The 14,672-nt window shown below is 46.8% G+C and overlaps 1 protein-coding gene across 2 annotated transcripts; it reads right to left on the bottom strand.

Annotated features, from left to right (window-relative positions):
• Window positions 1–621: 621 nt before the first annotated feature.
• lzts1 (leucine zipper, putative tumor suppressor 1) lies at window positions 622–14,672 on the bottom strand. Of its 2 annotated transcripts, none has more exons than XM_057033855.1 (9): window positions 14,500–14,672; window positions 5,839–6,174; window positions 5,625–5,759; window positions 3,479–3,638; window positions 3,006–3,397; window positions 2,769–2,942; window positions 2,512–2,643; window positions 1,721–1,915; window positions 622–1,525 (listed from the first exon to the last, which is right to left on the bottom strand). In XM_057033855.1, exons 2-9 carry the CDS (start codon window positions 6,067–6,069, stop codon window positions 1,007–1,009), a joined length of 1,938 nt encoding a protein of 645 aa, XP_056889835.1. In that variant the 5' UTR covers window positions 6,070–6,174; window positions 14,500–14,672; the 3' UTR covers window positions 622–1,006. The 2 variants fall into 2 exon arrangements, with proteins under 2 accessions (XP_056889835.1, XP_056889834.1); XM_057033854.1 differs by lacking the exon at window positions 14,500–14,672 and adding an exon at window positions 7,312–7,640.

Below are 14,672 nucleotides of genomic sequence, written 5' to 3'. Positions count from 1 at the left end.
GTTTAAATTAAATGATTAGACGTGAGAGGAAAACAATCTTCACATTCCCAAAAGAATGGGGACTGATAAGAAGGCAGTGGCAGACCGTGTCGCATACGTCAGGGGCCATTCTCATCCACAGACCTCTGCATTTCCTCTCAAACAGTCTCCATTATGCAGCGTCCGCTGTTCCCATGTTCACCAGACGAATGGGATGCACGTTAAAGGCCTGTTCGCATGTGACGAGACAAAACGCCCAAATGTCGTCAGAGACGGACGCCGGTCCTTTAAATCATCTAACCGGTTTCTGTTTCTTTAAACTTTATTCCATCTCACATTATGTTCCTTATGCTCCACCTTTCAAACTCCAGTTATTTCTCTGCCCTCGGAAAAATTCGCAGCAACGTTCGTGAAAAGTGCAACCGTGGAAACAGCGATTCTCATTCAAGCTGAAGAAGTCGGGTTGACTCTAAATATTAATACATCATTAACGGCCAATTTTCTAATCAACAAAGCTTCAGTGTCCAAAGACACACAAAATACCCCCCCCCCCCCCCCCCCCCCCCAGTGTGAATGGTTACAACAATTCATCACGAAAATAGCCACTCATTGTGTTACTGCAGTCTGTGACTGAGCGACTGTTGCTGGGCTGTTGCTGGACTGTTGCTGGGCTGTTGGTGGACTGTTGCTGGGCTGTTGGTGGACTGTTGCTGGACTGTTGCTGGACTGTTGGGAAGTTTCATGCTGTTGGAGGATTTTCCATGCGTGATCCACTGAGGGAGCGGAGAGTGTGTCCAAGGAAGAGAGAAGAATCCAGCGTTCCACGCGTGAGTTCTGCTCTGCTTCAGCTCAGAACAATGATCAGAATCACCGATCAAGTGCTAAGAATGTCGGAAAGTTTCAGTTTATTTCCGTTTTAATCTAGGAGCATTTTCTATGAAATAAAGCAGCCGACCCGATGACCTGCGAGCTGCGACGCCACCTTAAAGCCGGGTGGCGTGAGACGGGTCTGGACGCCGTCCTGCAGTCAAATCTCTGTGGCAATGACGTCATCATATGTCTGCAAACCTGAGATGTAGTTGACGTCCATGCCGAGCTCTGTCCGGCTCTCCAGTTCAGCACTGAGCTCCTTCAGGACCCGTTCCAGGTCCTGGTTCTTCTTGTGCATCTGCAGGTAGTTGATCTGGAGCTGCTTCTGGTATTTGATGACCCTGCTTTTCTCCTTGTTCCATGTTTGCCGCTCCTGCTCAAAGCTGTTGGCCAGCCTCTCCCGCGCCTCCTTCTCCACCCTCAGCTGCTGCTTCAGTCTCTCCACCTCCCTCTGGAGCGATTCTGTGCACACATGTCCCGCGTCCTCCTCCAGGCCTTGGACTGGTTTGTCCAGAACCTGGGAACTGGGCTCAGCTTTCAAGGTTTGTTGTGACCTCTGCTCTCGGGCCACAGTCAGCTCCTGCTTCATTTCCTGAATGTCCGCTTCCAGTGTGGCCACCTTCTCCCTCAGTAAATCAGCCTCGTTCTTCTTACGCTGCAGTTCGTTTTGGGACACCTGAATTCCAAAATTTAAAGCAAACAAACAAACAAACGGTGAATCAACCGGATCATTTTGACTGACGCTTTGCTACTGAGCTCCTCGTGTTCCGTGTTAGAAGGGGAGCAGCAGAAGGTCAGAGCTGAACGCTGCACACAAACGCGAACATTGGATCCACAAGTGTGCGATGAACTGCTTCATCGATGTACCGACCTCCGCCTCGATGGTGCGAGAGTGGAGCTGCTGAGCGTGCTCTCTGCTCTGGCTCTCCAGCAGCTCCATCTTGGCAGCCTTCTCCTTCAGCGATGCTCTGAGGCTGACGATCTCGCTCAGCTTGTGGCTGACGTCCGCCTGGCTGTCCCTCAGCTGCTGCTTCAGCAGCGAGATCTCACCTGTCTTCTGGCACACCTGCATTTAGAGACAGGCAGGAAGACACCCATGTCAAGATGGTGCAGTCGTGGCCGGCGGCTTTTCACTGTTATTTTCAGTTGGAATAATTACTAAAGTAACAGATTAGATAAGAGATTCATTTCTCCTGTACTTAAATTTGGTGTAATTGGTCAAATGCATTTTAGAAAACCGCGATTCTGACCAACAGGGAGCAAAATCATCCTCAAGCTGGATCTGTTTCTGATCCTCTGGCAAATATAAATACAGAATTTTCACCTGCTTCTCCACTGATGACTTGCAGAAAGATGCAAAATGAGTTTGAGCACGTTCATAAACTGTACATGTTCTGAACGTGTGCTGTGGCTACAGAACAACTGTTCTGGAGTCCAATGTTGTGAAGGAAGCTGTTATTATTATTATATATTTCCTCCGTAAATGTCTCGGCGCCGGCTCGGAGGGGGATCACAGGGACCTACGCTACCCCCTACAGGGGTCCATAGACATGCTCATGAACTGGAGTGGAGACCCTTGGGTGTCCTCTGCCCCCACTGAGAGACGTTAGCCAGCCCCACCACCCTGAAGTGGCGGTAACAGAATCCACGGCGTGGACTCACCTCCCATTGTGTTTCCTCAAGTGTCGGAGCGAGCCGAGTTTTCTCGGTCTCGTAGGACCTCAGTCTGAGCTCCACGAGCCCCTTCTCCTGGCTCAGCTTTGAGACGTCGCCCTGGAGCTTCTCCCTCTCTGCCTGCACAAACATGGATTCCTTATTCATAGTTGTGAGACGCATGCCTCCATTTCCTGCATCGTCACCGACTCATTTCAAGGGAGGAAGATTATCTGATGGATGGATCACAGATGGAAGTGGCTGACCTGGAGTTGGCTGACTTGCAGCTGAAGTGCTTGTTGAGTTTTTGAAGCTATTTGGGAAACTTGTCGTAACTTGGTGGCACATCGCTGCTTCAGCCCCTCCATCTCCTCGGTGCAGTTCCTTTGTCTTTTGTCAAACAGTTGGCAGGTCTCCTCTTCTTTCTCCTCAAAACTGGCCTGTATGGAGACGCTGGCTCAGTACAGAACAAATGCACCGTTTCATGATGATAGCCACGGTACCTGGAGCTCCTGCAGCTCAGTCGACCTCTCCAGCAGTCGCTGCTCCAGACATTCGATCAGCGACTCGTCAGGACTAATAGGGGATCGAATCCCACCCGAGGTTTCAGACAGATTTCTTATTGGCTCATCAGAGGACAGTGGAGATGCTGCATCCCTGTTTGTCTTCGTCATCCTGCTGTTGTTTGATCCAGCCCCGTTGCTGCTGTCGGGGTTAACAGTGTTGCCGTTGACCCGTGGAGGGAAGCCGGGCTCTAATCCCTTGCTGAGGCTGTTTGATGGAACTGAGCTGCTGTCGCTGTGACTGACTGGGCCTGAGGAAGCATTTAGGCTACCGCTGTTGCTGTGGGTGGGCATGCTAGACATGGAGTTCCTTCCAGAGTCAGAGAGCGTCCCTGAATGAAGAGACATGACATTTGCACCTCAATCTCTGGGTCATCTCAAAGGTTCATTTTCATTCATGTATCAGCAACTACCTGAGAAGGCATTGTGCCTTTGTTTAATGTCCAGATTGCTTTTCTGAGGAGGACAAAGGATGCTGTCCAGGCTGCTGCGGCCTCGCTCAGTGCAGGATGAACTCTGGGGAATTACAGGGTTGAAGGCAGTAGAGCGGACCAGTGACTTCTCAGTGGAGGTCTGAAAGAGTGAGATGACACACAGTCAGAGCTGCTCTTCCCTGTTTTGTGTTTTTATATTCAGTAGCTCATCATAGCTGACAGAATGGAAAAAGCAAGCCCTTGTGCACGTGCAAAAAGGAAACTGATGGGTCGCGTTCAGAAACCTGGAAATCATATTAGCTTGTTTTGGTGGAGAGAAGTATTGTCACAAGCAGCAGGTCTGCACAAATGAAAGCAACATTTTCCAATTATGTCCTTTCATATTACAATCAGAACCAGTGAACTATGCAAGATTTCACTGCCAGAAGCAGACTTTAATAAAAGCCACACAGAAGTAGTTGCAAGTAAAATTCAACAGATCTTCTGAGATGAGGAAACTCATTTCCAGGATGAAGTTAAACTCCACATAGCCCGCCTGTGCTGTCCACAAATATTACAGGCAGCGCCGTGCCTCCCCTAGATTCTGCGCTCTTCTCTTCCCTCTGCGTCCCACATCTCTCCCCCATGTGCTGTCTAGTGGAAGATGAATAGCTCTACACTATGATATTAATAATATGAGCCGCTGCTGAAGTGGAAAAGGTAAAGCTTGTGAGCTCAGCATTCCTTCTCACTGACTTCATGACTACGAGGATGTTCTTCATTTTTTCTTTGTATCCACGAGTCCCTGTCCCAAACCACCCAACTTTCTTCTTTTTTATTTGACAGAAAGCTTCCCCATACCTCTTTCCTTCCTGTGCCACCAACCCCTGCAGAATAAATAACTTACGCTGAGTCTCATAACGCAGATAGTTGGATTTTCCCAGGTTTTCTAGGCATAGAAATGGAGAAGACTAAGGAATTTTTAGGCTATTAATCTCGCAGGATGATTAATAAAGTGAGAGGTATCATGAGCAAATGATGATTAAAATATCTGCTGTGCAAGTATTAACCTCAGCTTTAAAACATCTGGACTACAGCTTTAGTGGGAAAATAACCACAGCAATCACTTTAGTCAATTAAATAAACATAAAACTGTATTTTGGAGCACTTTTGGGGAATACGTGATACATAGGCAGAGCTTATTTCCTGCTACTACTGCAGCTCAAAACATCACATGCTGCCATCGGGTCAGCTCTGGGTTTGTCTTATCATTCCTCACAAAGTTGTAATTTCACTATTTATTTAGTTTTTGCTCCAAAAAAGAATTCAATCCCATTTCGTGACCTTCAGATGGGCTCAGTTTTAGGCTGGTTCCTATTTAGTGTGTAAATGTTACGCTCTGGCCAGCTTGCGTAGCAACGTAAAGAGCGCTAAAGTTTAATATTGTGGCAGGAAAACTCAAGATTTTCCCAACATTGACCGAACAATTAATCAGGACTCATCAAAACCAACTGTAAGACGCATCATTGAGGTCAGAGTTTGGACCAATAGTGGGCACAGAGCTTCGCCCAGATGGGCACATTAGCATTAGCGCATAATATCGTAGCATTAAAAAAGAGGAAATACAACCCAATGGCTTCTCCTACGTGTGTATTTGGACCCGTTATCTAAATTCAACATTGTTAAAGAAACCTTTCATGTTTTGGGATGTTTCTTATTGTTGAAATGATTATGTTATCAATTTGGCTGAGGTTGGCTAAAATCCAACTAAAAATATTGCCCAGAAAAGAAAAATTATAGCAAACAGCACTTCTAAGCAAGCCCAAGGAAATCAATTTCTCTCAGTTATATACGGGAACATTAATGCATGCTAGTGGATCAGCATAGCCAGGATGAAAAGAGAAGCTTATGAAGGTTGTGTCTGAGGTTCTGCCCCATGGTTGGGGGCAGAAACATGCTGGAATCTGTTGCTCAGTAGTTTCGTCTAGCTTGGGATTAATCTGGCGCTAAGCCCCTGTTTCAGTTTCCTATTTATTTCGATTGAGAGCGCTGTTTTGCTGACATCACGCCCTTGGTTTGCTCCAGTTTCTCTCTCTCACTGACACTCTGCAAATCAAAGAGAAGAAAACCGAATTGTGCTCAGCACCTCTGTTAACCTTCCTGGCATGAGCAGCAGCGACGGTTGCAGTCGCCCATCGGCCTCCTCACGTCTCGTATTCCCGCCTCTTTGGTTGTCCATTGATTCTCCTCTGTCATACGCTGACCTCGGCTTATGGCTTACCTTTCAGAGTACAAATGAAACGCTTTTATTGGTTTAATGAAGTGGAACAAACGTGTTCTGTGCATTATCTGAAACATACCTTGATGTAAAAAAAGTCCTCACTCCGTCCCGAGCGTGAGTGGGACAGACCTTTGGAGGGATGGTCGTTAGATGAGGTTCCCTGAGTGAAGCCGCAATTAAGCAGCCCGTCAAGGCTGCAGCCTCCGCTCCTCCTGTGGGGCTTTGTTCCCTTTCTTATCCTATAGTCAGACGCCTGGCAGTGCCTGTTGTTCAGGCCGTCGCCACCGACGACGCTACCGACACTACCCATGGTTTGGCAGGCATAAGTGAGCGGGTGGTGGAGGTGAGGTCGTGGCGTTAAACAGGAGCAACTGGAAGACACATCTCATGACCCCAGGGCAGCCAGTGGCAGCGCCTGCAAGGACAAAAGCAGAATCAAGCATCTTAAAGACGTCGGAGAAGACCGATGTGGATTCACGCCATTGTGTCCTCTTCTGTCGGCATTGAAGCAGGTGTGTTAACAGTCGTAAAACAAAGTAAATAAAGAGTCCATCTCTGTCCCGCTTTGTGTGTCTAGATTTATGGCTCAGCCATTGGATTTGACAAATAACTCCACGGGTGCCCTTCCTCTAAACAAACGGTCAATTAGGCTGCTAACAGCTTCGTCCACACTGGACTGGTGCAGCCACACGAGTAGCATGAAACATATGTATTTTCCACAGAATACCCTCATTTGCTAGTATTGCATGTATAATTTAGTCTGAATGAATTTATTTAAGTTTCTAATATGACGAGGACAGAGGGGATGGGGAGCTTCTTTGGTCATTGTCTCCACTTTCCTTTCAGAGAAAGCCAGACCTCAGATGTTGCTTGTTATCTCCAACCCACGAGGGAAAAGTCAACTCAGTGGTGGTGGGAGCTTCCATTAGCAGCTCAGGCCCCTGAGCCACACAACCAGCTGCTCTATCACATTTAAGCAGTTTATAATTGCCACAGTAATGATGCATGACATTATGATGGCTCACCATAAGTCACTTGTCAGTGTACAATTCAGTGGTGTGGAGGAGAACTCCTCATTAATGGTTTCAGGGCCGTGTTTGTCAGGAAATATGAGCAGTCACTTTTATTTTGAATCATGCCAGAAAACAACAATGAGCTGTTTGAGATGTTTCACAATGAGGAACATGATAGGAGCACTGGAGTCTGACAGAGACGGGATGGCTCATCTTCTTACGTGGGCTAAAAAGCTCAGTGAACGTGAGGTGACGAGAGGAAATCTGATCATTTTGGTTTCATTTGGGAAATTAAAATGTTACTTTCAACATGGAAACTATGACATGAAATCTCAAGTCTCTGTAAATAGCGACACATTTGTAAACTTGAACTAAATTATAAAAAATCTCTATGCTGTTGACGTACACAACACTTCATATCAGACTTATTTATTCGTTTTTCAGGCAATAATGTAAACTCCAGCTAACAATCTCGCTCTCTGACATTAGCATCCATGCTAGCACAGAACAGGAGTAATGAAGCTATGGATTATACTTACTGCCGGGTTAAAGTGCATCCTTCTGTAACCAAGTCCATGCAGAGTCACCTATCCGGTCCTGGAGGAACAGCTCAGGCCGATTGTGTGAGCGTGTGCACCCTTGAATGAACCAGCAGCAAATGTAAACTTCACACTATCAGCACAGAAAGAGCTGCTGAATGTTCTGCTGAAGGGGTGGGCCTTCTGTTTTTCCAGATACCCAGCATTAAAACTGATATGTAAATGTGTGTGTGTGTGTGTGTGTGTGTGTGGTGGCGGGGTGGTGTCTCAGGACCCCCCTCCACCCCAGGGGAGCCGCTGTACAACATGTGCTGCCACAGAACTGGCGTGTGCCGCTCCAGTGATTAACTCGAAGCCTTCACAAAAGATCTTTCACGCCCACTCCGCCCCCCACCCTCCACCACCCCAAACTCTCCCTGCTATCACCCACACACTCCCTCCATTTGTGCATCAATTCAGAGCATAATAACCATTCACACAGCTCAACACCTCCCCTTTATCCCATCAGTCCCTCCCTCCCTCCCTCCATCCATCCATCCATTTCTCCGGGTGCACCCTGCACCCACCCTGAACAAACAACACTTCATGTTAGACGGGGGAAAAGGGCGGTTGGCCCTCCTCTTCTCGCTCTTTGTCTGGTGAAGTGTGCCGCTCTTTGTTTGGACTCTTGATGTATTCTCTCCTCACAGCAAAGGACCATATTTTAGCGTTAAATGAATGACTCGTCCTCACAATATCAGATCTGGAGAGCCTCACTTTTATCGTGATTTACCACCAACTTACCTTCATGCTGTCTGTTCGCATGGACACACACACAGGCCCACTTCCTGACACACAACTTTACACAGCACACACTCTCATAGTCTGGTTGCCGGAGCAGAAGCCTCTTTATGGAAGTCAGGACTTCAGTCTCCCACAGAGAAGACGGACAAACACCTCCATGGATGAAGAAACACAATCGGACGCACACGCACGCACACACACGCACACACACACACACACACACACACGCACACACACACACACACACACACAAATCAAGGGGGAGGGCATTTCTGAAGTAGCTTTATTCTTTCAGCATGTGCCAGCAGTTCTACGACACTTTGCCTCCTGTTACATCACACGTCTGAAACTCTTCCCCACATCCTTTTCACCCTCCAGTAAAGCAGTATTTCATGCTTTTCAGCCGCTACTCGGTCCTCCATTGTTCTTTTTTTACTTCTTTTTTGTTCTTTTATTTGCCCTTTTCGCACATTCCGCTTGTTGGGCTTTTATGTTCTCCGTGAGGTAATTGGCCAATTTCACTTCCATTTGATGCAAATGCTGAAACTTGTTTTTATGCCTGCGCAGATCTGGCAAAGCTGCACAAATATTTTGACCTTCCCACTTTTGAGGGCAAAGTGTGACCTAAGACGTGCGGAGACCCGGGATGGGAGGCGGGCCTGCTTTGTTTGGCTGTACATGTGGATCTAATCTGACAGCAGATTGGTTGCCTGTTTTTCTGTGTCAGCACAAAAAAACTGGGGGGGTGACGTGTGAGCGGGTGGTGTGCCATCCATGTTTCCAAGCCCCAGCTGACCTGCCTGACACAAAGCCATGTCCCGCGCAGGACCACTGACAATACCCCCTGACAGGCAGACACACACAGCGTGAGCGTGGCCAATCCATTACCGGAGCCAGCCGAAGGCAGCGGAGCGCTCTAAAGATCCAGGATTTATACCTGCCTCGCCACAACCGCCGCACCCTCCTCCGTCCTCAACGAACCTCAACTTTGCCTCGCTGCCAGATGGTGTCATTTTAATTCTCACTGTCTTTATGGTAATTTGTGACAGATGCACGTGTAATCTATCTAGTTCACTGTGTCTGTCTATCGGGGTCAGACAAACAGAGATTATTCTTCTGGGTTTGTGTGTCGTCTGAAGAGCACCGAGCATTTTATGTAGGCTCTTTGTTTGAACTCCTCTCCATCCCTAAACCTAACCCTATCCTTAACCCTAACCTTAACCCTAACTCTAACCCTAACCTTAACCCTAACCCTAACCCTAACCCTAACCTTAACCCTAACCCTAACCCTAACCCTATCCTTAACCCTAACCCTAACCCTAGCCTTAACCCTAACCCTAGCCCTAACCCTAACCCTAGCCTTAACCCTAACCTAGCCCTAACCCTAGCCTTACCCTAACCCTAGCCCTAACCCTAGCCTTAACCCTAACCCTAACCCTATCCTTAACCCTAACCCTAGCCTTAACCCTAACCCTATCCTTAACCCTAACCCTAACCCTAACCCTAGCCCTAGCCCTAACCCTACCCTAGCCTTAACCCTAACCCTAACCTAACCTAGCCTTAACCCTAACCCTAGCCCTAACCCTAGCCTTAACCCTAACCCTAACCCTATCCTTAACCCTAACCCTAGCCTTAACCCTAACCCTATCCTTAACCCTAACCCTAACCCTAACCCTAGCCCTAGCCCTAACCCTAACCCTAGCCTTAACCCTAACCCTAACCCTATCCTTAACCCTAACCCTAGCCTTAACCCTAACCCTATCCTTAACCCTAACCCTAACCCTAACCCTAGCCCTAGCCCTAACCCTAACCCTAACCTTAACCTAACCCTAACTCTAACCCTAACCCTGACCCTTTTGCTGTTACACTAACCTGTAAATGACAGTTTCATTTTCTCATTTTCAAATTCCCTTTGATTTCAGGTTTTAGGAAAGTATACATGTGTAGACCTCCGAAGGGAGTTAACAACAAAAACGGAAGCAGATTAAAGATTTCTCTTCTCTCGGAATAATCAACAAAAGAAAATAACAACTTATACACAGACAACAGACTTTTGAACTCATGAGGAAAATGTCCGAACATTGCCAGTAAAATGAGGATTCTAACCCTAACCTAACCTAACCTAACCTGAACTAACCTAACCTAACCTGAACTAACCTAACCTAACCTAAACCAACCTAACCTGAACTAACCTAACCTAACCTGAACTAACCTAACCTAAACTAAACTAAACCAACCTAACCTAACCTGAACTAACCTAACCTAACCTAACCTAACTAACCTAACCTAACCTAACCTAACCTAACCTAACCTCAACCCTAACCGCGTCTCAAACAGGGTTTTAGGTTGTGGGGCCACTTCCTGCTCACGGTCCCCACTTTGCTAGTAGAATGAGGATTTAGGTCCTTTATTTGTAGGTAAAGTGAGGACAGAGATGCACACAGACACACGTGTGTATCTGCTGGTTTGTGAATCAGTGACAGCATCTCAGCAACTGAGAATGAAGTGTGTGCTACCGACGTTTCATCCGTCATGTTGCTGCTCATCTGCCTCTCAACTGACCATACAAGCACACACGCACATGTGCAAATGCACGTGCACACACAGCAGCCAACAGTAACTAATTGGATAATCTTGTTAGAGTATTGTAAAGGAGATTCAGCATGAATGAGTCGTTACTGCTGAAGAGCAAAATACCAGGCACTCATTTCTGCCCCAGAGTGAAGAGATAGAGTACCAGGCACAGGGGGAGGGAGTGTGTGTGTGTGTGTGTGTGTGAGAAGAGAGAGAGAGAGAGAGAGAGAGCTATATATTTACTGTTCATTGAGGAGTTTATAGAGAAAAGTAAATAGAATATATGTAAATAAAGTCAGCTGACTCTCTGTTTGTTATTTGAACCCCTTCTGACAAGACAGGAGAGGACGATTAAATCAGACCAAAAAGAGAAAATTGTCTGAACATCTGAGCACTTCTTGGAATTGTCCTCATCTTCCAGTCCTACATACTGGTGCATCTCAGTGAATAAGATCATCAGAAGTTGCTTTGTTCCCATGAATTCCTTATTTTATAGGCTCAGTACAGACAGTCCTAACCAGGACATGAACTACAACTGTCACGTTTCCTTGTGTCAGGCCACTCAGGAACCAGAGACAACATCCGGGGCTGAAGACCAAAGGGAAGCGTGGAGATCCGAGCTGCTTGAGTCCCAGCCTAAGGTTCCCACAGGCAGTGATGGTTTGGGGAGCCATGTGCAGGATCAGTGCAGCCCTCTCCCAGGAGGTTTCATGCTTCCTTTGCTGACCAACTTTATGGAAATTCTGATCTCATTTTCCAACAGAGCTCGGCACCTGCCCACAGATGACCAATACCTGGCTTGAGGATCGTGGTATTCCTGTCTGTGATTGGCCAGCCAACCTGTGAAGAAGACCCAACCATGCAGAAGAGCCAAAGGCTGCTGTCAGAGGAACCATGGCTTCCATAACAACCTCCGTCTGCCGTCATGCATCGTTATATACTGACCTGAAAAGAAATATTGGATCACGGGCCACAATCAACGATGGATAAATGTGATGAATGATATGATACAAATGAAGCTAACGGTAGCTGCTGCAAGCTGCAAGCCCCCAGATGGTGCTGGAACTGTCACTTCAAGGAGAAATGTTGGGTTTAACCGCACGTTTGCTGAGGTCGTATCACTTAGGTCTTTCCTTCGATTACTGCTGGAGCCAGAGGAGGCGCACTGTGGGAACTCTGGGGCAGTTTTACAAGAACCATTGGGGTGGCTCCTCTGCAGGAACCTACCCCGATCGGCCATTTACAGGAACTTTTATGGGGTCCAACAGAGTCTCTGTTTCAGTCTAGGTACTTAGAACGACCCCACAAAACTCCTGGGGTATTAATTTTGCTCGGGTGACAACCCATCCAAAAATGTCCCACAACAAAGTTGGCGATGCCACCGAGGGGTCCTACCCCAAACTGAGCGGAGCAGCTCTGGAAGTACTGCCTCCACTATTTACCAGGCACTCCCGCGGTGGAAACACGCCTATGGGTTAAGTTTTTAAATGAATTTTCTAATGACATTAAATATGCCATCACAGATTAGGTCAAACAAAAATCCGCCTCTATGTTTTTAAGAGATAAGTGATGTGTCCTGCTCCCCTTCGTACGTCACCCTGGCAGCTTGACCACAGAGAAAAATGTATTTTTAATGGAGTCTAAATGAGAGCCTCTAGTCCTGAAATGAGGAGGGGAATTTGTGCTCATAAATGTAAAGAGCCCTAAAATGAAATATCCCATTTTTATACTTTGGATTTCTCTATTGAGCACCAGCCGTGCAAGATTGATTATTACCTCATAACTGCACTTTTCTATAAAACCTCAAACTTATTGAACGCCTTGAAATTTGTCCAGGGGCACTTTTACAGACCCCTATTCATCTGAAGCTTTACAGAAAAATCCGCAGCTCCATCATCATGAAATATTTACACCCACGGCTTTTACCCCAGTCTATATACAGAAAGGGGCAACAAACTGTAACAAGGGGAAATATTTTTAGACATTTTCAGTTATGGCCCATCCATTAAGGATGAATATTTACCTTTTCCATTACCCTTCACTCATGAACGGGGAGTCTTTTCCTCTATTATGCATGATATGACATCCTCATAAATATAGAATGTATATGCGTCAGAAATGCTCTGTTTTAGTCAAAGCCCAATAACGGAGACCACAAACAGAAGGAGGACTAGCTGCAGCAGAGGTGCTCAGCTACTGACGGCCTCCTCAGGTCCAGCATCCATGTAATATAATATCATCACCACATGCAGAAGATGCCGTTACACCAACAATGTGAGCATATCTAATATAGCAATGTTATGTTTTAGATGATGATTGAACAACGCTAAACTGCTTCATGACTAGTTGAGAGAAGAAAGAGAAGATGGAGGGAAAAAAGAGAAAAGTACATTTGAATTCTCACTCAACATTATCATTTTTCACACAGTCAGTGGATCACTTCTTAAAATCTAAAATCTAAAAACATTTTCTTAGATTTGATAGTGTGGAATCACACGGGAGGAGAAGAACGAGGCCTGGCACCGGCGCCCATTGACCCTGCAAGCTGAATACTCAACGATAAGCTTGTCGGTTTGGGTCATGATCATCCTCCCGTGTGTGTGTGTGTGTGTGTGTGTGTGTGTGTGTGTGTTGTGTGTGTGTGTGTGCATGTAATGTGGGAGTAGGAAAAGACACAATGAGCTCACTTTGAGGAGTCTATATCATTCTAAAACAGCTGGAAATGTGTGTTGCGGGCCAACCCCCCCCCCCCCCCCCCCACACACACACACCTTGTAATGCCAGGCTCATCATCACGTGCACGCTGCGTGTCCTCTCAACACTGAAATGCCAGAACTGACTAAAGTAATTGCTGCCACTCAGCTTCAGCCACTTAGCTGCTTTAAATGCAGCCATATCAGAACGCTAGAAAAAGATGTTTTATTTTCGTGACTGAAAACTTGAAGACATGAAAAATGAGTGCGGAGATGTTCAGATAACGTTGCGCCCCCTCTCATGGAAGTGTCCTGGGTATCTGGGACAGTTATTTTTAGTTGAAGTGTCTTCTTTAGCAGGTCATGGCAGCACTTTTATTCCTTAAACGCTACAGACGCAGAGCTGCATGGCCACATGATGGAAGTGAGCCCGGTCATTTAACAGGGAAAACACGTTTTTACAAACAGTCCCTAAGAGTCCTGACAAGTGTCAACATCCATTTCACCCCCCCGACACTTTCTTTTATCTGTTTTTTCTCTGCAAACTAAATTGCAGGACAAAGCACGGTGGAACATGCAAGAACAGGCCCCCCCATAGCGTTCCCAACCCACTGTCACCAACATAATGTCCCTTTATTAATAGGCCCCCCAGGTCTCAACACGCCCACGACTGGACGCAGAGGATTGTGCTGATGAAGGCGACAGAATACCTGCATCTACTCTGATACTATCAGGCAAAAGCATAAAAACAGAGGATGATGGGACATAAATGAATGAACAAACCCTGCAGACATGGAGACACTTTGTGATTAAACCAACAACCCGCTGGTGCCGACTCCAATTTCCCTGAACTGCTGTGTTATCGGACGTTCAGGAGAATCGCTCGCTGCTATTGAAGGGTTGAACGCAGTGGTTTGGACACGGTTGTCAGTTTCTACACAGACCAAAAAAGGGCCGATATTCAGAGCTTTAACTTTAACGTGAAGATGAAGCACGATTCCTCCGTAACAACAGTTCAGGGTTGTTTCAAACCACATCAGGAAACACCTGGAATTGGGAACGTGCGGAGACGCTGCATGTCTGCCCCACATAAATGACAACTGACTTCCTTTAAAGTCTGACGGGGGGGGGGGCTCACCTTCGTTCTGCTCCGGGTCCCAAAGCTGCATCGATCACTGGGGGGACACTGGCTCTCAGGCTGGAGGTCACGGTCGTCTGCTCTGGCCGTCCCCTCACCTCTCCAACACCTGGAAGGGTGATCTCTCCATCCCATCTCCCAGACTGACGACATTCCTCCACAAACAGGCTCTT

Source organism: Takifugu flavidus, chromosome 5, assembly GCF_003711565.1.
Source record: "Takifugu flavidus isolate HTHZ2018 chromosome 5, ASM371156v2, whole genome shotgun sequence".
NCBI classification, from domain to species: domain Eukaryota; kingdom Metazoa; phylum Chordata; class Actinopteri; order Tetraodontiformes; family Tetraodontidae; genus Takifugu; species Takifugu flavidus.
The sequence above is the reverse complement of the archived record's forward strand: the minus strand, read 5'-3'. Positions and strand labels throughout refer to the sequence as shown.

What these genes read in the sequence shown, in the direction of transcription:
- lzts1 (XM_057033855.1), bottom strand. Translation starts at nt 6,069, where the DNA reads ATGGGTAGTGTCGGTAGCGTCGTCGGTGGCGACGGCCTGAACAACAGG. An exon ending in TGCCAGGAAGGTTAACAGAG is followed by an intron (nt 3,639 to 5,624) that starts GTGCTGAGCACA and finishes TCACTCTTTCAG; the next exon opens with ACCTCCACTGAGAAGTCACT. An exon ending in CTCGCACCATCGAGGCGGAG is followed by an intron (nt 1,526 to 1,720) that starts GTCGGTACATCG and finishes TTTGGAATTCAG; the next exon opens with GTGTCCCAAAACGAACTGCA.